The sequence below is a fragment of the Aspergillus alliaceus genome, assembly GCF_009176365.1.
Source record: "Aspergillus alliaceus strain CBS 536.65 unplaced genomic scaffold BDW43scaffold_2, whole genome shotgun sequence".
NCBI lineage: Eukaryota > Fungi > Ascomycota > Eurotiomycetes > Eurotiales > Aspergillaceae > Aspergillus > Aspergillus alliaceus.
The window spans coordinates 647634-674043 of NW_022474685.1; the positions used below are offsets into that span (position 1 = coordinate 647634).

At 45.9% G+C, this 26410-nt stretch overlaps 8 protein-coding genes across 8 annotated transcripts; 5 read left to right on the forward strand and 3 right to left on the reverse strand.

Annotated features, from left to right (window-relative positions):
* The first annotated feature begins 2567 nt into the window (after window positions 1-2567).
* Window positions 2568-3639, forward strand: BDW43DRAFT_260292 (uncharacterized protein). The gene has a single exon (XM_032040190.1). The coding sequence runs from the start codon at window positions 2707-2709 to the stop codon at window positions 3442-3444; it is 738 nt and encodes a 245-aa protein (XP_031905776.1). The 5' UTR covers window positions 2568-2706; the 3' UTR covers window positions 3445-3639.
* Window positions 3640-3914: 275 nt separating this feature from the next.
* Window positions 3915-5463, reverse strand: BDW43DRAFT_260293 (class I SAM-dependent DNA methyltransferase). Its single transcript, XM_032040191.1, has one exon. It carries the CDS (start codon window positions 4913-4915, stop codon window positions 4238-4240), a length of 678 nt encoding a protein of 225 aa, XP_031905777.1. The 5' UTR covers window positions 4916-5463; the 3' UTR covers window positions 3915-4237.
* Window positions 5464-6578: 1115 nt separating this feature from the next.
* BDW43DRAFT_319210 (Clavaminate synthase-like protein) lies at window positions 6579-8528 on the forward strand. Its single transcript, XM_032048860.1, has 3 exons — window positions 6579-7386; window positions 7451-7603; window positions 7673-8528. Exons 1-3 carry the CDS (start codon window positions 7225-7227, stop codon window positions 8405-8407), a joined length of 1050 nt encoding a protein of 349 aa, XP_031905778.1. The 5' UTR covers window positions 6579-7224; the 3' UTR covers window positions 8408-8528.
* A 597-nt stretch (window positions 8529-9125) lies between these two features.
* On the reverse strand, window positions 9126-10655 carry BDW43DRAFT_319212 (MCT family MFS transporter; the record flags this gene model as incomplete). The annotated part of the gene is made up of 2 exons (XM_032048861.1): window positions 9126-10108; window positions 10220-10655. 2 exons carry the CDS (start codon window positions 10653-10655, stop codon window positions 9126-9128), a joined length of 1419 nt encoding a protein of 472 aa, XP_031905779.1.
* Window positions 10656-15926: 5271 nt separating this feature from the next.
* BDW43DRAFT_305831 (glutathione-independent formaldehyde dehydrogenase) lies at window positions 15927-17178 on the forward strand (the record flags this gene model as incomplete). The annotated part of the gene is made up of 2 exons (XM_032045875.1): window positions 15927-16317; window positions 16424-17178. 2 exons carry the CDS (start codon window positions 15927-15929, stop codon window positions 17176-17178), a joined length of 1146 nt encoding a protein of 381 aa, XP_031905780.1.
* Window positions 17179-20086: 2908 nt separating this feature from the next.
* On the forward strand, window positions 20087-22908 carry BDW43DRAFT_71679 (Zn(II)2Cys6 transcription factor). The gene is made up of 6 exons (XM_032050429.1): window positions 20087-20340; window positions 20412-20500; window positions 20555-20967; window positions 21023-21553; window positions 21612-22005; window positions 22066-22908. The coding sequence occupies exons 1-6, from the start codon at window positions 20245-20247 to the stop codon at window positions 22802-22804; spliced, it is 2262 nt and encodes a 753-aa protein (XP_031905781.1). The 5' UTR covers window positions 20087-20244; the 3' UTR covers window positions 22805-22908.
* Window positions 22825-24101, reverse strand: BDW43DRAFT_319213 (uncharacterized protein; the record flags this gene model as incomplete). Its single annotated transcript, XM_032048862.1, has 5 exons — window positions 22825-23261; window positions 23316-23393; window positions 23449-23571; window positions 23638-23932; window positions 23986-24101. The coding sequence occupies 5 exons, from the start codon at window positions 24099-24101 to the stop codon at window positions 23013-23015; spliced, it is 861 nt and encodes a 286-aa protein (XP_031905782.1). The 3' UTR covers window positions 22825-23012.
* Window positions 24102-24128: 27 nt separating this feature from the next.
* On the forward strand, window positions 24129-25947 carry BDW43DRAFT_319215 (dTDP-glucose 4,6-dehydratase; the record flags this gene model as incomplete). The annotated part of the gene is made up of 3 exons (XM_032048863.1): window positions 24129-24828; window positions 24889-25424; window positions 25490-25947. Exons 1-3 carry the CDS (start codon window positions 24677-24679, stop codon window positions 25945-25947), a joined length of 1146 nt encoding a protein of 381 aa, XP_031905783.1. The 5' UTR covers window positions 24129-24676.
* Between the last annotated feature and the right edge of the window lie 463 nt (window positions 25948-26410).

The window sequence follows — 26410 nt, forward strand, 5'->3', positions numbered from 1 at the left end:
CATTTGGTGATCGGTTGTATACCATTTAGCGCGTCACGTGATGTCAGCTGTCTGGTCTGACATAAGTAGCGTGGCGGGTGTTCCTTGACTCTGGTGTCACCTCAGCCTATCATTCTGCCTTGATTCTCCGCCTCTGATAAGAGCGCTAGACAAGGGTCTGTAACACTACCCAATAGAATCAATCTATCTACATTGGCCTGAGCCGTTACAGATATCGCATATATGGATTTGAAAGGGATTTACTAGTGCGGTTTTATGATCACATGACTGGATTTACCTTCCTATTATAGTATAGCGTCTTGTCCAAATAACTAGCGTCTCGTCCAAATAACAATTCCCTATATTTATTTAATAATGTAATAAATTCTACTCTATAACGTAATCGGTACACGAGCGGGCCACACACTCGAGTGGGCCAACACGCCGCCATATTGAAAATTAAATCAGGCAAAAAATCATCAATTTTGATTCCTACATAAAAATGAGTAGTTTCATCGATTCGGGCAGTGCGTAATTCTATGGCCCTGTACACCACAGCCAGAACATTTAGATGGGGCGCGCCCAAGCCGATTCAGTAGGCAGAGCCCTATCTGCCTGTACGGCTTCATCTGCCTGATTTCGGCGCTCTATAAGGATTCGGGCTTCAGATACTGACGTGCCTTCTTTAAAAGTAATCTATTTAGTAGAGCACTTTCGCTTTTTAGTCTGCCTTTTATTTTCAGCCTGACTTTGCTTAAGTTGATGCTTCAATATTGTTGTGTTTGGGAAAGCTTTTTCAGCGCCTTTTATTATTTGATTTAGGCGAGCTTTAATAGGCGAATCAGGACTGCATTACTGATTTTTAAGCAGTTTTTTAAAGCTAGATTCTGACTTCTCCAGCTGCTTGACTGTATGAGGTGTTTTAGGCGCTGAGCTGCCCCAGCTGCTGGGTCTACTACCCGGAGGTGTGGGGTCTTAAGCTGAACTGTCAGCTGAGATAGAACGCGCTCAGGAGACAGAGGAACTAGGCCAGTAGCTCTGAAAGCACTATAGATATTGCTGATAGTAAGAGACCTCTCTGTATGGGCCTCGGGATATGCGTTCAGGAAATTAATCTTATCAATATGATTAAGTCCGCAGCGTATCTTAGATTAAACTAGGTCCCCGTACGCGCGTTTTAAAGGCGAGAAGACAGTAATATCAAGCGGTTGAAGCTTATAAGAAGCGTGTACAGGCATATAGATTGGTATAATATTATTTTCTGCGCAGACCTGGTTAAATTGAGATGTTAGATAACTATCATGGCTATCTAAAATAAGTAAATGGTATTGTCCTATAGATCGGCCGGTAGTAAGAGATATAAAATGATTCTGCAACCAATATAGGCTAATATCATTGTTTATCCAGTCATTAGGACTAATCTCAATCCTTCAATTAAAAGGAACCTTATTATTCTTGTACCAGGCCTCCATGTGCATCTTGTGCTTGAAAATAATACAGGGAGGTAACCCATCCATTAGAATATATACATTCTATGGCAGTAACCCATTCCCGGTTCCCTGCCTGCAATAAAAATGGCTTGCCTGGTATATCAGACCTAGTAATAACTTTAGCTGCAGCTATTAGGCCCATTGCAAATCCCGTTTCATTAAAATTGCAGATATCGCTTGAAGCTATACCGTATTTCTGAATAGCCTCATTTACCTGCTTAAACCAAGCTCCTAGAATCTTAGGATCTTTTACTTTAGCACATTGATAGTTATAGCAACATGCAAAGCAGGCTTTAAGCTCAGGTGTACGCCTTGTAAAGTTGTACACCCATTTCTTCCCTACTACTGTAGGGGAGAAGTAGTATCGTGCTTTGACAGAAGGATATTGGCCATTTCTTGTACATGTGCAGGCCGGGGAGGCATTCCACGTTTATCTAGTGATATAATCCATTCTTTAAGCGATTTCTCTTCACTAGTAGTTAATTTATGACCATTTGCGCGTGTATCTGATCGAAATGTATGCCCTGATAGGCGCCTTTGAAGTATTGTACGAGGTATATTAAAAACACGAGCTCCTCATGAATATTGGTAAATTCTTTGCTCTTAATAGCTGACATCGCTAATAAGACCCTACCTTCCTGTTCCACCTGAGATCTTGATGATTTAGGCATTTTTGGTGGTATGGCTGGTGGTTGAATAGCTTCAAAAAAACAAACGCGTAGAAAACCGGCGCGTTGGCCCACTCGAGTGCGTGGCCCGCCCGTTTACCGATAAAAATCATTCCGAGAGGCTGTCACATAAGTACATAAGCCAGAATAATTATATTTATTAAGGGTTACAAGCCTTCTGCTTTGTACTGCACGCACATATACATAGCTTATTCATGATTCAGCAGGCAGGTAGGTGGCCCGCAAACAAACACATCCGTGATACAAACTAGTTAAATTTTAAAATTCAGGACAGTGTAGGGAGTCGGTAAGGTAATGAAAGGTAGAGGTCACGCAAAGTGGGTCAAATAGATGTGAAATCACATGACCCCCAAAGTAGTTTAAGCTATTTGCGTGAGGTCCGCCCTACTTGCAACTGACCTTGTGTCCTGGCTAACTGTCCTGTTAAGTTAGTTAATTGACTAATTGGTACACATTCACTCCCCCTCTACCTCCATGTCACCTTTCTCTGTCCACTACTGTCACGAACTCTTGCATCAATATTTTGTCTCTCTTCTAGTATATCATCAATGCAGACACAAAACTTGAGTCCACTGGACAGTTCCGATCCGTCCCAGAGCTCAAATTCTCGGTGGCTCATCCTTACGCACCGCGCCCCTTCCTCTCACTCATCCTTCATATATGGCGTTAAGTCCACAAAGATCTACTGTCGGCCCACCTGCCCTGCACGTCTTGCTCGAAGAGCCAACGTCGAATTCTTCGACACTGCTGATCAAGCACGACGCGCAGGATTCCGTCCCTGCAAGCGTTGTAAACCGGACAGCGCGAGCTTCGTCGGAGAAAGGGAGGATATTGTCGCGAGGGTCATAGCGCTTCTGCGGATCAGAAAGGCCGATCCGGAGATGAAACTCAAACTGAAGGATCTGGCGCAAGAGGCTGGGGTGACGCCGAGCTATCTGTGCCGCATCTTCAAGAAGACAATGGGCGTCACAATAGGGACGTACATGACGGAGTTTGAGAAGGATGCAAGCGACGCAGAGACAGAGGTTCCAGTAGCTCCGGTTGGGTCAGATGGGATGGACGCAGGAACAGAGCTATCAATGCGAGCAACAACAGGAGGAAGAACACTTTTACCTCCCGTGGAATGTTCATGGGAAGTCCCAGCAGAGGATGTATATGATGTCGATCAAATCCCGAGCTTTGATCTTGACGAATGGTTTTCATCTGAAGCCTTTTTGAATCAGAACTTCTTAGATGACGGCGCTCAGGAATGGGGGCTCTTTGATTTGGTCCAGAGTAGTCATTAGCAGACAGCAGCATAGCGACAATAATGTTACGACCAATAACTAATGATACCTAGATTACGGAGCTCCGACATGAAGTGCTCAGTGTGATTTCAGGCAGAGGATCGAATTTTAAGGTTGAGGAATTGCTATATTAGAGTAGCACGCGAGAAAAAGCCACGGAGCTTGTCTTGCAGCCACCAATGCCGGTATAATAAGCCAAACGCCTCACGAAACATTGTAGAGGTGCTCTTTGACAAACGTAGACTCAACTGTTTATGCTTATGCTGTTGGAACTAAGTATCTTTCACCTTAGCCCTTGATACATGAAACATGGTTCACTATTTCTAGCATGTCTTTCTAAAGCACCTACAAGTTGTGCCCTGGATATGAATGGGTGAGCTCCGCGACGTTCGGTTACACCTTCAAAGACACCGGCTGTAGCGGGTTTGTATAGTAGTGTAAGGAGCCGGATAATACTAATCTGCGCCGCTCTTCGCCAAAGCGACCATTGAATTGACTAAGATAAACATCGGACAAATCAACTTATCAACTTTGCTGAGCAAACTCAAGCAGAAGGCATACTTATCTGGCCTTACTTTCTTTTCTTTGGCCTTGAACCTCTCCATACCTACGATGAACAGTGTAGCATAGGGCAAAGCAGTACCTGCTTAATGACTTCGTGAAAACAGCGAAACGCCTATCGTCAAATGTAGAATATTCAAAATTAGTCTACTTCTATAGAGACTCGGAGTCCGAGTCCATTGCTATCAGGTGTCTATGATAAATATATCTTAAGCAGCCAATATAGATTGTATCAAATCGCAAGCCTTCCTTTTTCAGCGCGGGTGGTCTTCTTCAGGATCACCAACATTGCTTTGTCGCCATGCCCCTTCACGTAGTCTATCAGCTCCTGAAAAACCACATCCACCTGACCTTCAGCTGCCAATGCTTCAACTTCGGCTTGGAAGCCTCCTGGTACCCAGACCTCCTGAAGAATAGTTGCAGCCACGATGCCATTTGTCCTGGTGATGCGGACGAATTCTCTCAAAGCAGGGTGAGAACCAACATGGCCAAGGGTGAATGTGCCCACGCAGACAACTATGTTATACGCTTCATCCGTCACATTGATCCGACACGTAAGATCCCCGTGGATAAGTTTGCGATATACGCCAGTCTTCTTGGCCATGGTGAGCATGGCAGGAGAGAAGTCAAGCCCATCGATGGCTGTGGCGCCGGCCGTCACAAGAGCCTGTCCCACAAGACCGGTTCCGCAACCGGCATCCAGTATCACACCTTTGGTCGAGTTCTTCGAGAATCGGAGAACCGCCTGGGCCACAAGCTCTGGGGCGACATAATCTTGAGCTTCGTCCCCAACCTCGTCGTTGTAGGTGGCGGCCCATTTGTCGTAAATTTCCATGCATTCATATACGCTGACAGAGTCACGGGCTTCGCGTAGGTATGACTTGCACAATTGAACCTGAGTCGTCGACATTTTCGAGAATTTTGAGTATAGTTTAGGAGGAAATCCTGCAGCAGTCTTTTGAAAATTGGGAGATTGAAAATCAGAAATACTTGACGGTACCCAGTGTGTTTGGTATAATTGAGTAGGCTGTGATGGGGCTTGTTGATTCCATTTGGTTGGGGTACATGAATCGTATTTATAGTGCTCGAAGAAATTCCCAGGTCGAATTCACCCCCCACATACGCTGTCAATATAGCTCTGGGCCCGTGATTCTATGCTGATTCGGATGAAGCTTGCTGAGTACAATCTAACCGAACCCTGACAACTAACCTCTACTCCGGTTGACCCCGGTAAGAATGTTAGTACAGGGGGCCCTACAACGATTTGAATCCTTTTGGATTCTGGCAGTATATTGAACTTGGCGGTGCGTAAATTCAAGCCGAGAGCAGATCTGTTGATAGGTAAATCCAGCATCTCGTAGAGTTAAAATACGAATTCGATCATTGCGGCTAAGCCATCGGGATTTCTGGCTTTCTTGAGAAGCCTCTGGAGGCACCTCTGGAGGGGTGCTAGGCTCAGATGTAGCCATATTAGAAGCGGCATACTACTACGAATCTCACGAGGGTGGCAAAATCGGAGGTCTCTCTGGCTTCAAAACTAGGTTATTTTAGTAAGGCGGTGCTTTGAAGACCTCACCGTCCAAAGGATTCGAATACTTGTAGGTGGACCGGTACTAACATTCTTACTAGGTCAACCGGAGTAGGCTCTGAAACCGTATGACTGCACAAAAGTACGGACTGCACAAAAGTGGGGAAAGTTACGGGTGTGCACAGCAACATTACATTTTAGCGGGAAAAGATAGTGTATCTTGGCCGGCTGTCCCGGCCGCCCTTTTATCAGCTGAGCTGTCATAAGGGCAAGAGATATAGGTGGATTATCAAAGTTGACCTCCTATAACTATAAGCCTCACCAGTCCATGATCCCGTGGCTGCTGTAAAGTGCGCCTGTGTCCAAATGTTTGCACAGATATGTGTTCACTGTTTATCAGAGCCTACACATCCATGCTTATATTATGTGATCTATTCGCACTTCACGGAGTAATCCCACTTGCGTTCGCCCACTCTGCATATGACCCAGAAAGGGAAAAGGGTTTCATACCCTGGCTTCTTACCCCCACGCTTGTTCGTCTTCTTGTTAGATAGCGCTAGCTAGTTGAGTATCATTGCTCCTCGCCAGCTTTCACATCACGGAATTCCGGCAGCCGAGGCTTTTTCTCAATATAAGTGGGATAGGATGGGATGGGTATGTGTAAAAATGTGATATAATATCATTTAATGTTGGCATGGGATTCCGGCTGACCGTCCTGATAGGCCTGGCCATTAGGTTGATCCGGCCGGCTAGTGAGCCCATCCTCCAACACACGATTTCATTGTCGGTAGGTTAGATAGTGATATGCAATAATGAGAAATCGTTGTTGAAATGAGCTCCATATAAAGCCTCGAGATTTAATATACTACGGCATGATGCCCTCGGAGATCTTCAGGGTGTATATAATAGATCATGGCAGTGACGAATCCTTATCCTGACATGGGAACGTACTCAGTAAATTTACAGCATGTCTAGATTGCGCTCCGGTGCGGGGAACTCCTCTCCATCCAGAATGAGCTTCACCTTGCTAATTTAAACCACTATAGCATGACGTACAAACTGAGGCAGATCAACAGCCAAGGAGACAGGTACGGGAATCTCACCGGCATATCAAAGCTCTGCTTGTGGGTGGTACTTATGTCAATACGAGCTCTAGTTTGGCAGACCGAGATTCCTAATGATAAACACAACGCTGGATCTTGGCATATGTGATGACAGTTCCTTGTCAGTCCAAAAATAGGGAGTGATGCATCTATGAACCGATACTGGCAAATGAGGGCGGACTTGTGTGTCGAACTAGCAGTCAAGGCAATATGCACTACTGCACTTGATGAGAGTTGATAAGACTACCTAGGTTGCTATTCTACGCATCTGCCTATTGTACTCTATATGACCAATGAGCAATTAGCCCACTGGCTTCTCATTACGTGGCAAAGAAAACAGGGTGAAAAGCGTATGAGAGATAAACCTGTTGAGTTATTGAATATTACCAGCGCCTCGAACTGCAAATCACATGCACCCTGTCTAGTCCTCAACTATAAATTCTCCCCCGGACCACATTGTCAACCGAAACTGTTTTAGGGATATCAATGACATGCTGCACATATTGCGCTCTGAGTCCGGATTAAAACAAGCTTACCCACTCGGTTCTTTGTAATCTCAGACCCTAGCCTTATCACATTACTCCAAATATGGCTGTCTCAAGCTTGGACTACCGTCAATTTACTTCGGGGAGCAAAGCGGGGCGTGAAGAGTTCGCTCATACATTGCTCAACAGCTTTGAAAGAACTGGGTTTGCCAAGCTCCACGGCCATACATTCAGTGAACAAGAAGTGAAAGAATTGTTTATATGGGTAAGATGCACTTTAAAGTCCCTCTCATTGTTCGAGCGGTGTTGACTTGTATTATATTTACCAGAGCCACAAATTCTTCAACCAGCCCATGGAAGCGAAGAACAAGATTCCGAACGAACCAGGACCAAGGCCTATGCGTGGTTACACTCCATGGAGAGTCGAGGAAGTTGGAAAGCTTCACTATGATGAGAAAATCCGGAACATGACGGACTCGAAGGTGAGTTTTTGTTTTGTGTGATATATTTTTTTGACGTCGTCACAGCTTGACTGATTGACACCAATCCAGGAGCATTTTGACCAAGGACCTGAATATGACACGGAATTTCCCAACAAATGGCCCGAGGACCCCGAGTTATCCGGCTTTCGGCCCTTTATGGAAGCCTTTTACCGCAAATGCGATGAGATCTGTTTAAAGCTTATGGAGGCCCTGGAGGTCGCCTGGGGCATTGAGGATGGGTCGCTGGTCGCGCGCTGCATTCCCAGTGCCACCGATCTTCGACTGACGCACTATCCCGCAATCACTGTCGAGGAGATGCAATCGGGCCGCACCAGCCGCATCGCGCCACACACCGATTTCGGTCCCATCACGTTGCTGTTTCAAGATAGCACCGGAGGGTTGGAGATTGAGGACCGAAGTAATCCGGAACCTAACTCCTTTGCTCCCATGCCACCGACGGAGATATCAGAAATGATTATCAATGTTGGCGACACACTGACGCGTTGGACGAACGGAAATATCACCGGCGGGATCCACCGGGTCACTACTCCGGAGGCGATGAAGCATGAGAACGGCGTGACTATACCATCTCGAATGTCTATGGCCTATCTGTTTAAGGCGGACCGCAATGTCTCCGTTGGCCCATTGCCCAAATTTGTTTCACGTACGGAACCGGCCCGTTACCCGGACATCACCGCCCTTGAGTTCCAAAAATGGAGGAACAGCATAGTGTACAGTCTCGACAAGAAGCAATATCCGAATGGGGTTGAAGGCTTGACTGCCTTCGCTGAAGGCTACGCCTGACGAAGAAGATAATAATGTGACAAATTCTCGAAAAATATGATCAGCAAGATTCTGGAGGATCCAGTATGAGAAGGCATACTTTGTCATTGGGTACCATATAGCTCAAACTCATGAATCAGTTATAAATCCATAGTTGTAGTTGTATATTGAAGCGATAGTTGAGTTTACTGGCTCGTCGTATGCTTTTCCTATTATAAGGATGCTCTATATTATTTTCGAATCAAAAGTCATTCAATTTATGCTCAACACCGGCATCCGCGATACACATTCCAGATATCACCCACCTGCTTAGAAGTCCCTCGAACTTTTGATTGACTCAGCATAGAGAGTTACACTGTTCTTGATAAAGAATGGGGGCGGTCCTGAAGCAGTGGTGCGCGTATAATAGCCTGCATGAAGTTGCGTAAACTCCATCAATGGCTGTGAAACTGATTGGTAGAGCCTACAAGAGCATATAATTTCAGGCTGGGAGGGCTAGAGGATCAAGGAAAGTATGTCTATAAAACGCCACGCAAGTTGGGAGTTTTCTCTATTACAGCCTGAACTCTACATAAAAATGCGAGAAAGCAGCACGGTCATGAGTCCGCTCTAGCTCCGTCCTTGGCAACTTTTTGACTCAAAAACTGATTAGAGTACATTGCTGTATATTCGTTTCGCAAATCGACAAAGGTATTATTCCATGCTTCTTGTAAAAATCCCTCTAAGCTGATCCATGATCCTACCACTTTGTCCTCCAATTCCATCCCTTGATTTTGACCCTGACCCATACAAAACATAGGAAAGCGACCACATAGTTCAGCCCGGCGAACAGCGCGGTGCCCCAGTATCTTCCTTTCCCTGTAGTCGTCACTGCACTCAGAAGGCATCCGCCAATCGGAAGACTTGCTAGCACCCCAAAAGCTACCACTGTGAAACAGCTCGCGTAATATCGCCCGTATTCCTGCGTATCACAAAGTTGACCCAGGCATATAGGTGTCAAGCTAACATTTGAACCACTGAAGAACCCGAATAGGATAACAAAGATTATGAGCAGGGCATCCTTCTCGAGGCTTCGTACGACGATATCTGGTAGCCAGAAGCATAGAACTGACACCATGCAAAAGAACAACGAGACAATCATAGTATTGTACCGGCCAAACCGATCAGCCAGATCACCCGCTACATACCGGCCCCCGCAGGAAGCAGCGTTCAGAATAGCGAGAAGCTGATATGCGAAAGCTGCCGATCCTGTTAGCGCATCCTTCTGGGACAGATGCTGTCGATCAATGTAGTAGCTCGGTATGTATGTGATGGGGATGAAGTAAGCCAAATCAGTGAACAGTACACCAGCAGTTGTGATGGCCATAGCCCCTGTTCCATCTAGGAATATTGTAGGGTCTGGTAATGTATCTCGCCAGGTGGTCTCTGTTCCTTTGCGAGGTGGCACTCGGCTCCGGCAGAAAGCCAAGCTGATGGCACAAAGTACAAGTAGAATAAAGGCGAGAATGCGAATCGACCATCCCCAGCCAACTTGAGGAAGGAGAGATTGTAGCATCAGAGGGAAAATAACACCACCGAAACCGCTCCCTATAAATGCGATCCCACTGGCAAGACCGCGACGCTTCATGAACCAATGGGCGACGCAGGCCATTGACGGTGTAAGGAGAAGGGAGGAACCGATGCCTGTCAAGATGGAGAATGCGAGAAAAAACTGGTAGTATTCTGTTGGCTGGTTAGCAAAGGTGCAAGATCTTGTTGAAATATATGACGGTCCGTTTTGTCATACTTCAAGGGGATATATGATGCTTAGAGGCTAGTGATTGATGATCTTACCTTTACAGACACTGAACGAAAATATACCGATAAGCGTGCAAACAGTGCCGGCAAGAATAAGTGTACGCGGGCCCATTGCGTCGAAAGTTGGACCAATTTGCACTCCACAGATCCAGTTAACGAACGCATAGACTGAGAATATCCAGCCGGTTGTGGACGAGGACACATTCGGTAAGATGTCTTTTGAGACAACAGCTTCAAAAACGCCCACTGTGTTGTACAGGCCTAGTGATGCTGTTAAGCCGCAGAATGCACCAAATACCACCAGCCATGCATCGCGACCACCCTCAGGATAAACGATAGGATCATCAACAGGTGTCGAATCCGTCGTTGTTGAATGATGTCGCAATCCCCTGCCGGCATTGGAGGAAGGTGTGAAAGTCTCAAGGTGAGTAAGTTTCTCATTGCCGCTGATGGAGGACTCGGTTACGTTCATCGTAGAAGGACCGTGCTCGAAACTCGTCATTAATCTATAGAGCTTCTGTACCAGAAGTCGTGCAAAGATCCACAGTAGTAGATAGAAAAGTAAAGAGTGGAGGCTTTTCCTGATACTGGAAACAATAGACTTGTATAATGCTCTTCCGCTGGTAATATATAAGGAAGGAATAAAAAAAGTAGACGGTACAGAGCAGGTTTATAGAAATCATGGTAGCAGATGATAAAATATTCAGAGTCGATCTATGAACTCAATGTGGCCAATCAACAACAAGCTTGGAATCGACAGTTCTCATTCCATCGCAGCCAATCATTTGTGTAGTGTTGAATGACTAATTACCAGCCTCAGGTTAACTAACTACCTACTATCCGTGAACCTTATTACCCACTTTGCTTACGTGCTATACTAGCTATTGGATGCTGTCCCACTTTTTTTCTTGATTGCTAGGCTTCGTCCCAATTTGGACTTCGCCAAATAAACAGGTGTCGAAACAGATGCATCTACTTCTCTTATAAAGCAGAACTTGACACATTATGGTCTTTAAAATATAAACACACGTTGTTATTAAAAAACAGTGTTTCAGGGAACATGAGGCATATCTATGTCAGTTATGGATAAGTCGCTAATCAATTTCCGCTGGTAATTTAAAAGGAAGAAATAAGAAAATTAGACAGTACAGAGTAGGTTTATAGAGATCATGGTAGCAGATGATAAAATATTCAGAGTTGATCTATGAACTCAATATGGCCAATCAACAGCAAGCTTGGAATCGACAGTTCTCATCTTCATTACAGCCAATCATTTGTGCAGTGTTGAATGACTAATACCAGCGTCAGGTCAACCAACCACCTATCCGAAGCCGAAACAAGTCACGTGGCGGGAATCGGCTGTTGGAGTATGGTGTGCAGGAGCAATCCTGGACCGGTTCCGGAGCAAATCCATGATCACAGTTTAGCTACCTGCTAAGCTGACTATACTTCAAACGGCAGGTTAGCTAAAACTTATAGAGCCAAGCCCACCCCTTCAATAGAATATCAAAGCCTCTGAATTTATCAGATCCACTTCATGAGAGTAAACAACATGTATCACTGCCATTGAGAGTTTAAGCTAATACAAAATCTCTCTTACTAAATGGCTTCTAGCCTTAAATTAAGTAATTACTGGGATTTATTTTCATACAATGATATGAAAATATTGTCTATACGGTAAAAGACGACAAATTTGATCACCTTAAGCTATAAACTTAAGGACTCTGCCGCTTTGGGGGGGGGGTCATGCTACATAATATAATGATTTTATACATATAGATCACTGTTCTGGAAGTGGAATCACCAGCAATGTAAATCATTTTGAACTAACCCTCATAATATAAGGAATATGTATGATCACCTATCCCTAGATTCTATTTTAGCATGTGGTACTTAGTTCTCAGGTCTTTCTGTTATCAGGCTAATCTAGAGTCAAACATCGCCTATGATATGGCATGGAGTTGCCAGTGCTCGAACATTGATTGACCCTTGCTGCAATGGGATTCACAAAGCATGAGAGTCTTGTGTACTGCAAAGATTTTGAAGACATCTGTCAGACTTTAAGAGCAATACCACTGTTCGGACACAAAAAGGTGCCATGACATCTGATTGTACCTTCAGGTAGATATAGCATGTCCAGTTGCCCCTAGGGAGGCCGCAGATCATGTTGCTGCGTGATCCGCCGAGTGACATTAAATAGTAGCCAAGCCAAGCCAAGTCAAGCCCCTAAAGGTTTTACCTATTAGTAGTTAATCAAGAAGAAGTGCTTAAGACAGTTGATATAGTTATCGATAGAATTGAGTATCTATCGGAACGGCATCCGGTCCTCAGTAGGCTATGTAAGTGTAGCTGATACAGTATCATTCTGCCAATCTTTCCCATGAGATCACAACAAAAACCAATTGTTGATGGCCTGATGTTCCTTATCGGCGGCCGATTGTCCATGCACCTGGGTCAGGGTATTCTGTACGGCCATCAGGCCGAATCGATATTCAATCTGTGACATGGGGCCGGTACCTCCGGCCCTCTAAATGTTTCTGCCGAGGTCTATATATCAGTAACAAGATGAGACAGGATACATAAGGACGTTCATTTATATATTTAGCTTAGTTCTTCGTGATCAATCCTCATAAATTACTTAGTCATACATTCAATATTGTTACCTTTAGTAGCAAGACCAGTCTCAAAACATCAGAAAAGCGAAACTGACATAAAATTGAGACAATAGAAAAACACTGAAGCGGATTAGTAATATTTGAACGATCAAAAAAAGAGTATTTCTGTACAAAAAAAACTAACGTCTTTTGCGCTGGAGTGTTGAAACACCTCGAACTCAATTCTATGGTCAACATTACTGTTGATATTTTCTGGTAGAACCAGTAGAGCCCACAAAGCGGGGCTCAAGCAACAGAAGAAAGGAAAAACAAACTAGAGAGGAGGAACGGCAGGCTTGCAAAGCTGGACATCTGTCTCTGCATTTGAGCTGACATTATTCTTTTAGGGGAGTTCATTTTCAACGGAAATTGAGTGTTGATTATGGGAACTAAAAAAGGCAGTTGGACTCGAATCGAGTGGAAGGGAATCTACTCTGTATAGAAATAGATTCAATTATTCTCTGATAATACCCGTCGGGTTTTCATGGTATGAGTCACCCAGATACTACCATATCCCTTGCAGCTACAGACGAAGCCATCACCCAATCCGTGACGCGGACCTCCCAACAATCTATCTCCTTAGAAGAACCGGAAACACCTCAAACATTTCCACCCACGAGACACCCATAATCTCTTCCAAGAGCGTCAGTTCTTTGTAGCCAATATCCCTAGATGAAAGGTTGAATTTCACAGGTATTCGCCAGCTGACCAAAGGAAGAAAAGACAGACTGTTATAGAACGTTGTCCAAAGATTAGTTCTAACCTATACTGATGACGAATCAACAGGCAGCCATACATACCTAGCTATCTATTTATGTTTCAAGACAGCATAGCTGTGCATGCCATCAAGATTGAGGCAACTAGGAGAAGCTCCGGCGCCCGGAGTATAATATTCTCCATTACAGTTGTTCCCTTTCCAGACAACAATTCCATATGGTTCACCCTGTGGATCATAGTCGGCAGACCACCAATCGTGCTCGAGCTTCTCGCAGCCAAGTGGTCTGCCCTCGTCTGCTACTGAACTAGGGTGCCAGCCACGACATTCGTAGCTAGAATAGAACCGGACGAACCAAGCGTTGGCAAGGGGAGCAGAAGCGAGAAGAATAATACTTAGAGAAGAATGAAGCTTCATGGTGGTTTAACATACAATGAACTAAGGTCTGGATGTAAAAACGATGAATTTGGGAGTAGAAGTAGAGGCCTCTTCGGGGAAGATTACGATCACTTTATATTTTGCGGCTGGACTGCATCTTCCAACTCTTGTACATCCATTGGACAGATAGAAAGTGTTGGATGAGTATCTCTGTGAGGCAGTGTACCGTGTAATATTAGTGGGTCCTCTTTCTTATCATTGGCTGTGTCGTGTACCCGAATGCAGGATTATAGTAGAGTAATGAATAATAAGATTAGTTTCTAATATTGAGATATGTTTGTTAATGTTATTCGGACCTCAACATAGAGCTTCCTCTAAGCATTACTGTTCAAAATTAAAACAGGACGAGTTCTTATCCCCCACGAGGAAAATGTTGACCTCAAGTTATCTGCAACCATGGCCAGTCCCACGCAGAACGGTCACCTGACAAAGGCAGGATCCATTGCTTCCTACAAACAGTCAAAATCACTAGTTAGAGTGGCATAAATCTAGTCTAAGTCGCCTAGCTAACTATAGTGGAACATGTTCCTTGCTTCACCCGACCCAAACCCATCTCAAATCTGTTTGGGCTACGGAGTGTGGCAGTGTGATGCAACTCTACAACACTTTGTGAATATTTCTAAACTTCGATTGGTTTGCGATCGGGAACTCTATACTTACAGATACCTAACAGCTTCTTATAGACGCTCAGAGCCGCTGGATACCTATAAGAAAAGTGGGTCATATACTTTCGGATCCCAGCTGTAAGCTCTGATTAGGCCAGCATCGTTCTACTAGGGTTGCTGGGCGCTTCTGAGCTAGAAGTAGTATGCTATTTCCCTAAAGAGCAATTTTCAATGTTACTCAGTGAGTTATTTGTTTCGCCATGCCCCTGTTCTACCCTCTTCTCAAAACCACTACCCAAACGTTAATTGAAGACCAAGCCAGCCCAGTTCCACCTGACCAGTGGATGCATGGGGTGGGGCGATTCATTAGGGACTGTGTCCTGTCTTCCAAGCAGCCAACCTAGCCTTCATTGAAGACCATCAGTCAGTGTTGAAGGATTGTATCAATGTGGCCCACTAATGATTGCCTGCTATCACCGCTCCTCTCCCCCTCTGGGGCTCATACAGATCGGGTTTAGGTATTGAAATGCTTTGTTGTCGAAGATCATTCTCTGTTACAGTAGGTTGAGAAATGTGAGTAAAGTTTACACCCTGCGTCAAGCCAGAGTGGTGAGCGGATTTGAGTAGGGGTCTAAAATTAGATTAAACTCTCCTTCCCTAAGGTGGAACGCAATCGTGCGCTTTCCTAGTAACTCCATCTAATTAATACCACGTGCCAGGCGTTCGACGTGTAAAAAGCGGTTGTAACCTTAGTAGCAGTGAAGTTAGCCTTAGATCCAATAAAATTTACCTATAGCGAGTGATCCACTCAGTATTACCAAGACCGGTACAGTCTAATGGTCTGCCCTATAAGCCTCATAAGTGGGGCATTGCCAATTCATGAAGCCCATTGATCATTATGGGATCAAAAAGAGAGTCAGATATAATAGTGGTGCGACGGAGATGTCCGAATAGATTATTTATAGGAGCCTCATTTCAGCTTGCTATCTTATGTCAGACTTGGCGTATGCTTTAGACATCTCAGCCGTTTGTGGGTGAGTTTGTGGTCTTCCCTGAGACTCCTCGAGATATAGCCAAACTGAAAATGGCTGTAACTGGTATAAGGCCCTATAGGACAATGTCAGATTGTATGTATCCCATGGGCCCGGACTCCACTGCACAAGGTTGTCCTGGCCATCATCAATTGCTATATAACGACCGGTCAATTCCAGCAAGAATGAAATCTAGCAAGTTTGAATCCAACAGCAAAGTTCTCACTGCTCTACTAGAACCACTCAAGGAATAATCCCACATTCACTACACTGAAATTGGACAATATACTGTTATACATCATGCCAGAAATGCATAACAAGGATAAAACCATGCAATCGGTTGTTTTTGATGGCCAGCCGTTCGAGGTTTGTGTCCGTGATATACCGAAGGCAAATGTTGTCAGGCAAACGGATACCGTGGTTCAGGTCACTTCTGCGGCTATCTGCGGCTCTGATCTACACAACTACCACGGTGTCTTTGGCAGCAATCAGGTGCCTTATTCTATTGGACATGAAGCGATGGGTATCGTCAAGCAAGTTGGAGCGGATGTTGATTCCATGAAGGTTGGGGATAGGGTTATTATCCCTGATTTTCCTGATGGTGTCGGGCTGGATTTAGAACGTGCAATTAATCCTCCAATTGCATTTTATGGACAAGGTGATCAATTTGGTGATTTGGGAGGTTGCCAAGGTACGGTTTAGCGCTCTAGAATTATATTCTATTATCTCTTGAGAAGCAAGAGATCGACCCTTATTGAAGGAAGACCTGTGTCTAACTGACAACGACATTCCAACAGCCGAATTCGTGCGTGTTCCACTCGCGGACAAATCCTTGATTGTTCTCGGCGAGGAATATGATGAGATTGCGGATAGAGATCTGGTTCTTCTTTCTGATATCTTCCCTACTGCCTGGGCGGGAGTCACTTGGTCGGGTTTCGAGGCCGGAGATAAGATCGCTATTTTTGGGGCAGGCGCAGTCGGACTCCTTGCGGTGTATTCGGCAATTCTCCGTGGCGCCTCACGAGTGTATTCCATCGACTCCGTTGAAGAACGACTGGAACTCGCAGCTTCCATTGGAGCCATTCCGATCAACTTCACGAAGGGCGAACCGTCGGCACAAATTCTTGCCCGGGAACCAGGTGGCGTTCAGCGAACCGTAGACTGTGTTGGAGAGGAATGTGTCAATGAGAAATTGAAGTCTGACCAATCGTTTGTTATCACACAGGCGATAAAGTGCACCAGCGTGGGTGGTGGCTTAGGGGTTATTGGCGTACACTTTGCTCAAGCCTATTCCGAAGGAGTTCAACGAGGAAACACCATCTCACCCTCTATCACCTTTTCCATGACACTCTTCTGGGAGAAGAACATGACTATTCGTGGTGGTGCAGTGGACAGCAAATTATATGTTCAGCCACTGCTAGAACTTGTGAAAAGTGGCAGAGCTAAACCGGGCTTTGTTTTCTCCAGCATTCTTGATATAGAAGAGGCACCAAACGGATATCGACGGTTTTCTGATCACCTGGAGACGAAAATCATGATCAAGTTCTCCTAGGATAGAAAGTGCATCAGCTGGGTGAAGAGAAATATGTGTTGCTTCGTATGACGTGTGGGGATTTTCGTGGTATTGCCAATGATGTTTGTTAAACACCCTAATAGGTATCTCTATAAGGGCAAGTTATCCAAATTGTGGAATTAAATTCTCACCGCTACCTTTCAGATTTTTCATCATACATACTTAAGTTGCCATGTACATGGAATGCGAACTAGCCATATAGTTAAATCAACAGTGGAAGAAATTGTTCATTTCTAATAGTCAACATAATGTATTCCAGCCGAGACATTTTGCGCATATTTTTATCTATAGCAGGTCTCCCTATCTCAGGGTATAGTAGAGACCTCTCTAACTGAGGCTCAAGGATCGATATTCCTCCCTGGTTCACTATGAAATATGTTGAGGGTGCTTTTGTCTTTGAGTTTCAAGCCTTACAGGCACTAGAGCTGCGCGTCATCTAGGAGCATTGTATTAGTTATCATGGACATAGACATCCCAGGACTCAGGATGAGTCCAGCCAAGGAGTAGAACGACTGCTCGTTGGGCCTTTCAGAGATGCCACGATACTTCATATTGATTTAGCTCTGTAAACCTAATCCTTGGCCGCGAACATTGTTGCCCTTGCTGTTAATAGCTAATACTCATGGAGTCTTTCTATAGGCTCGCTGCAGATAATCTTTACTGCGTATGTCATATGCATAGAAGAGGGTATCTGTTCCGGTGCCACCGTCCAGCTTGTTTAGTCTGTTTGACTGGCGCCGGCACGGAACGGCGTGTGATGGTGTCGGCTCAAAGTCCGTCTGCTTGTGCCTTCTTTGGTCCTGATTGTGTCTAGCCAACTATCTGAAACAGAATCGTCATCCTATTGACTATGGTAAACCCTAAGGCCTTTATCAAACAAAATTAGAGCGTCTACAATCACAATCCTTGCCACGGCTTTGGCAATTTTCTAGAATAGTGTGTAGAGGTTGTGAGCATTCGGGGAAAGCGTGCCGAAGGTCAATTTCAGCATGCAGGTGTAATGATTGGTGAGATCTAGCCGAGATAACATCTTGTGTTCCTAAGCTCGAAACGTATAGAGGGCTGCAGAATCAATGAGGGTGCTCACTGCATTCGATAATGTGGCCAGTACAGTGAGGCTGCCTGACTTATCATCAAGGGAGGATATGGGCGAGATAGAACTGGCCTTCATCATGCAGCTAAGAATAGCATTGATTCTGCGGTGGCTTGAATACTAGGGGCAGGGACTATACAATCTAATGATACATTCTGGTAGGACACTAGTCCATGTCTCAAAACATCACTCTTGCATAACGCTCAGAACTTAACTATCACTTAAGTGAATTACATAGGTTCTCAATCTCATTGAGGTATGTGTAAATTCATCTGTTACTGTAGTCTAGCAAATTGGATATAGGCTTTTAAGCGCTTTGCCTTTGGCTGTGGTACAGTAGTTTCCCAGCTCTCTGATCCAGTTTAAGCCATCCGTGTTAAGATAATACCAAGTATGGCTTTCCACGTTCATCATCAGCGTCTAATATGCCATTGATGCAGTGAATGACATTGTCCTCTTCCAGGTCTACATTTCGCGCACGGTCAGACCAAATCGCCCCGCCCATTTTACACCGCCTTAGACAGAAAATTCACTGTGGGTATTCAGCTTTATACGGGTCTCTTTCCACTTGAAGAATGTATGGAGACAGTGATGGCTTCTACCAAACGTGATTAGCTTGATTAAAGCCACCTAGGACATTAGAGCATACTTTTACTATATCACGTAACAGCGATGTTAGATGATTTATATCAAGCGATTCGACATCCTTGACCTCCTAGAGCATGACATCGCAAACATCCTTGCTCTTGTCACAGAATGTACATATGCTCTTAACAACGCCGCTAACATCTAGAACAGGGTGCAAGGAAGTAATCAAAGACATAATGTTTAGGGGCAAAGAGCCTTCTAGCGTCAGAGTCATAGTATAAATAGCTAACAAAGTGTATCCAAAAGGCCCTATATTTGAGGGGCAGGATGACCTGTATCCTCCGCAAAAGCGGGGTTGTCTGGATCTGTTGAAAGGTGTGGCCGAATCATGATCTGTGATTGACCTTTCGCGTAGATGGGCCAAATTATATGTGATGCGGGGACGAGTTGGCCAATAAGGAACCTGCATGAGTTTAAGCCACAGATTACTCAGCACTACAAAAAGCCCATCACTGTTCGTTGTCCGAGTACACCGGACTTAGGCGTAGTAATGTACCGGTACCAACCTGATCACACCTTCACTCCGTTTATGAGTACACCCTAGCCTCTCGCAAGCAATCAGGGCCCAGCTACAACTGTGGCGTTTGTAATCGATGCACTGGCAGAACGTGTTGCTCTTAATCTCACGGGAGGCAAGACGACCAAGCGGGCCCCCGGCTATCACCAGGGGAGCGCGAGCACCAGGCACCTGAAGGATGGAGATTGTCTTATACCTTGTCCTGACCTATACAAGTGCAGACTTGAGCTGGGAAGACCACCTCAGGAACTGTGGAGTCTTTGAATGTCCTGGAGATTAAGACGGTGTAATCAATACACTTTAACTAATATGTTAAAATGCATAAGATTCCTCATGATACGGGCCTTATGAACTATGCCCCTGGTCAATCACGGATCTCACTATACCCTTTGAACTTGTACCTAAGGCTGGTGGTATTACTTATGGTGGTATTACTTATATTTTATCTTGTCCTCATAGTCCCACCGCACACTTGGGATTATGTTACTTTTAGTAACAGTGCCTGGACTACCGCTTTTCTGGTCGGAGATTACATTTCCTTTCGCTCCGACCCGCTGGAGACGCGATGGAGTCATTTGCCGACCCACCGTCCGGGTTGTAACCTCCCGAAATGCAGCCCACCGAAGCTGGTTTTCACCACCCAGGACTCCTTTTGAAGGGTTTAGCCATCACAAAACTTGCCATGTGACCCAGTTAGGGCCCAATTCTCCCCATTTAACTTGTAGCTGTCAGCATTGGGGATTTGGACTCTGACTGAAGGATTGACCCCCCGAGCACTGTCTTAGGAATGCCACCAACCATGTTCAATAGTAGACACAAAGCTGCTGTTCGAGGCCAAAGGGTACGAGCCGTCATCGCATGCGAGTTCTGCCGCCAAAAAAAGGTTGGTCAATATGATGTGATTCCCCGAGTTCGCCGTAATATATAATTTAGCCATGGTTAACGTCACGATAGCTCAAATGCAGTAACGATCGTCCAACCTGCCAGCAATGCCAGGCCCGTGGAAGAGATTGTACCTACGTGGAAACCCTCAAGCTCCCTCGGTAAGCTACTAGAGTGCTCTGGGTCGCCAACCAAATACCTAATGTATGGAATAGGCCATCTAAGGCGCGCATATCCCGTTTGGAGGAAGAAAACAGACGTCTCAAAGATTCACTGGCCAAGTTCGAGCAGCAGTTGAGGTCCCAGCGAGTTGACGAAGCACCTGAAACACAACAGCCAATGGTGTCTGTATCCCTGTCACACCAACTGGTGTCAGGGTCTACACCAGAATCATGTGATGGATCAAGAAGAAGAAAAGAGAGCGTGGCTCCCCACAATCTGAATAATCCGCCATTAGATTCCCAGCCCGCCAGCCAGGTCGACACTGTTGCGCAATCACATGGACCGACAAGTGCGGTCACTGATGAAATCACTTCAAACCTCGGCATGATGGCTAGAGGGCTTCCTCACCATGTCGAGGAACCGGAAGCCCTCCGAAATGCCTTGTTTGCAAACTCAGCCAGGCTAAGTACGTTTCCATGCCCAGATGCGGTGCACATGGCCTAACAAGATTTGATGTGTAGGTCAGTTGGAGAAAATCCACTTCAGTGCCGGCCAATATGATTTCGATGGGGTGGAACCTCAGGTCGCAATGCGTCTCTTATTGCTGTTCTGGGACCGCCAGCTCGACGTCGGTGCGGTTGTTTATAGACCTGTCTTCATGAGAGACATGGCATGTAATGGGCCATACTTCTCTAAGCTGCTTCTCAATGCCATATACTTCACCGCCTCAAAAAGCTGTTGCCACGAGGAAGTTTTCGATGATCGAAGCGACGCGCTGACAGCCGGTCGAATATTTCGGCGACGAATCATGGAACTGATCGGTGGTCATATTACCACTAGCGAAATACCTACAGTGCAAGCTCTTCTTTTACTCTCTCATGCTTTATTCAACTGGTGTGATGAGAAGAGTCTGTCGTGGCTATACTCTGGCATGGCTTTCAATATGATCACCGATTTAGGCATACACGCCAGCCATAGCGCGGATCCGAGGGTCGGCAGACTGACCCCCGAAGATATCGAAGCCAGACAGAGAGTATTCTGGGGTGCTTACAGTAAGGAAGGTCCTGTCCTATGTTATATCAAATCCTAAACTCACACCGATGATGTCAGCCATCGACAAGTTCTTGTCATTATATCAGGGAAGGTGCATTCGTTTGCGAGATGCTGACACGAGCTTACCTCTACGGTTTCTCGACGAATATGAAGAGTATGAGACATTGCACGCATCGTCATCCTATGCGAGCGCCAATGGAATTTCCGACCCCCCTGCCCATAACATCTCAATCCTGAAAGGTTACTGCTCTCTTTCCATCATTATGTCTGGCATCCTGGACACTCTATACGCAGAGCGCAGCACCACCAAGGAGCCATCCATTCTCCTTGATGCCTCATCATCCCTATACCACCAGCTCCAGAGTTGGCTCAAGGCTGTCCCACCCATCCTGGCGACTCCATTGTTGCAGATGCCTAGCAGGACTGCGTCGCCGCATATCCTTTCGTTGAGGTGAATACATAGACCCGCAGTCAAAATGGCTCAACTTTCGTTTTTGCTTACTCCATGCAGGGCATTATACCATACATTGGAAATCCTTCTTCACCGTCCATTTGTGTCCGATGGGCATCTGCGCGGTGTGTCATTGTCAGCCGCGTCGGTAGCATTCAACACGTGTGTCTCTGCAGCTGTTTCAATAGACCACATACTCTGCTGCTACGGAAGAGCATTTTCGATGAGATTGGCACCATACATTATATCATACGCAACGTACGTAAGCGCCACAATTCATGCCAGGGTGGCTGCGCAGAGCGCCCCAGGATCCCAAGCCCATGCTTCGCTCCGGAGGTGTATTTCGACGCTCAGAGAGCACCAGGAATCATCACTAGGGCCCAAGAAAGCTCTGGAGGTAATTCAGAATCTTATCAAACGCATCCGTATTAACATAGACGACAACTACACTACTGCCTCGCCCAGTAACGCGACCCCAGAAGACTCTGCAACTATTCCTGAAACATGCGGTGTATACCGTGACTCAGATAGGCGCAACACAGACTCCAGTGCAGGTCCGTCCCAGATCTGTACTCCGAATGAGGGATCTATTATGCCTCCGGAGACACTTGAGTACGACATGGACTGCATCTTCGAAAGCTTCAATATACCTCATAGGAGCGTTATACAGTCTTTGCACAATTCCCCACCCCAGGATGACGCGGATAAGATTTGGGAAGCTAGTATGTTAGATACGATGCATGTCTCGTTTCCCTTGGATCCTCTATACGGGCTGGAAAACATTCCTAGCCTTCTTTAAGCACGGCAATTATATCAATCCGTATCATTCTATAAAGTGATTATATATCGAGAACGCGGAACAATGACAACCGAACATGATGCCAGGCGATTACAATTGGCATGGCCCATGGCTCCTTTCTAAAGACATTGAAGTGATACCGGGTGGATGGACAGGCTTTGTCAAAATATAGCTCCCCCAATTCCTTCCGAGCCATCGTCCGGCGGATTCATTTGTATCCCTTGGCTTTCATTATTGTAAAAGCCTCTTCCAGCGCATCCTGCGCGTTCAAGATGGTATAACCATATCCTGCCAATGTCTTGACCAACTTGGACGCATCCAGCTTGGCGTTTGTGCGAGGTGCTTTAAGCACCTGTCTCTGTTCCTCAAGGCTGAAGTTTGTCCAACTAAGGGACGGTCGAATATATTTCTTGGTCAACTCCATGACCTCATTGTGAGTAAATGTGCCCGGATTTGTCTAACATTTATCAATGTTGTGCTTACATTCCGATAGCTGTCAAGGGTGACTCACAAAGTTAAATATGCCAGTTTCGCGGTGCCTTGATAGAAGGATTGCAGCTGGCGTCATATTCGTCATTATGGTGCCAGACTTGAAGTAGTGAGCTTCTCTGTACATCAGACCCCTCTAGTAGACTGTCACTCACATTAGGGACGTTGACGATCTTCTCGTATCTTATGAGCTTCGTGATGAAATTCATCGGATGAAGATCAGCGGCAAGCGGATTGCGAAGACGGAGGATCAAAACGTTCGGGTAACTCTTGATTGCCTACACCAGGAAGAATTAGACTATTGCCAAAAAAGAAAAAAAAAAAAAAAAGGCTAGGGGCGCAACCTGCTCTGAAACAAGCTTCGAATAGGAGTAGAAGGATGCGCCATAGTTGGGCGGCTCCTCCTCCGTAAAGCCTGGGCCATCTAAAGGATGGGTTTCGTCTTGATCATAAATGCAGGCCGAAGCGAAATGAGTAACATGAACACTTCGCAGAAAACAACAGTCGACTAGATTAGCAGCGCCGATCACGTTGGACCGAATTGCAGCATCTTTATGGTCCTCACACCAGTCTGCGTTAGGGAAGCCTCTTACACCGGCGGTGTTGATCACACGGGTGGGCTTGACGCGGTCGAGCTCGCTTCATTGATGTAAGTGATACTAGCCGGGGACGATGCTATCGATGTCATTTACCTCAGAACCGCCTCGCGATTTTCAATTCGCACAGGTGAGACCTCGTAATAGTCTCCATTCTTCAACAACTCTCCTTGGATGAGACCAGATACCCACCCGTTGCCTATTTTGTCCATGTCAATGCGGATGCATGTGTGGGCCCGTTTCGACGGTCCTTCTTGGTGGTGTACGTACCAAATATCAGGAACTTCTCGTTGGAAGACAGGCTTGCCATTTCGATGATAGGACCAGTATATTTGATTACCTCTGTGCTTATCTGTGAAGATCTAGTTCACGGTTGAATAGCAGAAGCGAGCCGCATCATAAATGTAAAGAATACCCGGAGTCGGCCGGAGTCAAGGTGACTGTTGGGTTCGGAGTCAGGGGTCAGCGAATTAAGTAAATAGTATGTTCGGAGTCAGCAGGGTGTCTCAGGTACATCACTGTTAGTTGAGTGGTTATCCGACTATTCACACATCTATGTTATTTTTGAGTAACCCAGTGTCGCATCAGATAAACACGGAGTCAAACTGTGCCCGAAGTTGGACCAACAACATACGAGGCCTAATTGACTCCGGTTACGAATCGTCTACACACGCTGTGGAAATGCACGATATTAAAGGCCCTGAGACTTCCCATGGTCAGTCCTAAAGGCTAGGAGACGATCCAATTGAACGCAATACCAACCATTCAAATTCTTCGCCCCCACAGAATGGCGCCCGCGGCTACCGAAACCCCCGATACCTCGGTATCGCCGAGCGAGCGTAGCGAGACACCAATCGATACTTTCCTGACGGGACTGTGCAAGTTCGAGCCTCTCCCAAACGTACGAACGATCCTGATTACCGGCGGGGCAGGATTCATGTAAGCATCTGCTCTTCAACATATTATTACAGCGGACCACCTGAGATTGATCATTGCTAGTGGAAGCTGGGTAACACGACACCTGGTCCGGCAATATGCCGAGACATATAATGTGATATGTCTTGATAAGATGGATGTGGTGGCCTCATTGAATAACATCCTCGACTTGTTCACCTGTCCCAATTTTCGCTTCCTTCATTGCGACCTCAATGATCAAGACACTGTCCTGTTTGCGCTTCAAACCTACCGCGTGGATTGCGTCCTGCACTTCGCAGCAAGCAGCCATGTCCAAAACTCATTTAGTGACCCTTTCACATTCACGCGGAACAATGTGCTCGGGACTCAGAGCCTCCTGGAGGCCGTTCGATCCTATGGTAAGGTAACGCGGTTCATCCACGTGTCGACAGACGAAGTCTACGGCGAGACGAACGGCCAAATGGCAACGGAGGCGTTCACACCAATGCGACCGACAAATCCTTATTCAGCTAGTAAGGCTGCAGCAGAGATGTACGTGATGGCATATCAGAAGAGCTTTGGACTTCCCGCCATTATCGTGCGCAGCAATAATGTCTACGGCCCGGGGCAATACCCCGAAAGTCAGTGCCATCAATCCGCTTCCTTGACTGGAGAGCGCTATGCTGATTTCATAAACAAAACCCAGAGATTATCCCCAGGTTCACCGGCCTGATGCTCAAAGGCCACAAACTTACCCTTCAAGGAAACGGAGACAATGCCCGCCGGTTTCTCTATGGAGCAGATGCCGCCGACGCATTCGACACAATCCTGCACAAGGGAGAGGTCGGGGAGATATATAACGTTGATTCCCGCTACGAGATAACAAACCGCAAGGTAGCGGCCATGATCATCGAGTTGTTTGGACACGACCCGGTCAAAGGCTTCAGCAACATGGTCGCCTGGTTGCCTGATCGGCCGTTTAACGATAATGACTACGCGGTTGATGGGAGCAAGCTTCAAGCGCTCGGTTGGACTCAGAAAATCAACTTTGATACTGGGTTAGCGATGACAGTCGATTGGTATAGGAAGCACATGGCGACCTGGTGGCACTACCATTATGCCCAAGATGGGAAGCAACTTGTCGCAGAATCATTCCCTGTTTAGAAAGACCTTATTAGAACATCCTGTTTAGAAAGTAGTGTTTGTTTGCGTTATCCGCTTGTCTTTATGGGAAGATTAATGAAATACTACTCGTTAGCATTTTAATCTTTGCTGCATGGTATGGTGTTGTCAGTACACTGAATATTTATATGTCAGTGTTCCTAACCAACACAAGGCGCTGGAATTTCGTGCTAGAGAAATCTTCGAGCTACACAATTCCAAAAGGGCTGTCGTGTCACCTCAAGATGGGATGACCAAGATTAGGAGCTGCAACGAGCTTTCCGTCGTCATTCTCTGGCATTCGAATTAGCCCTCTCCAGGGCCGAGTACCCCCCCCAAGCCCAAAGCAGATATGGTAGATCAAGCTTTGTCGGAGCAGAGCATTGGTTCGCTACAGACGACTCGTTTTACGAACTAAAGCTGACACTTAAATTTAATGGCATTCTAACCACTTGGATTCTAGTAC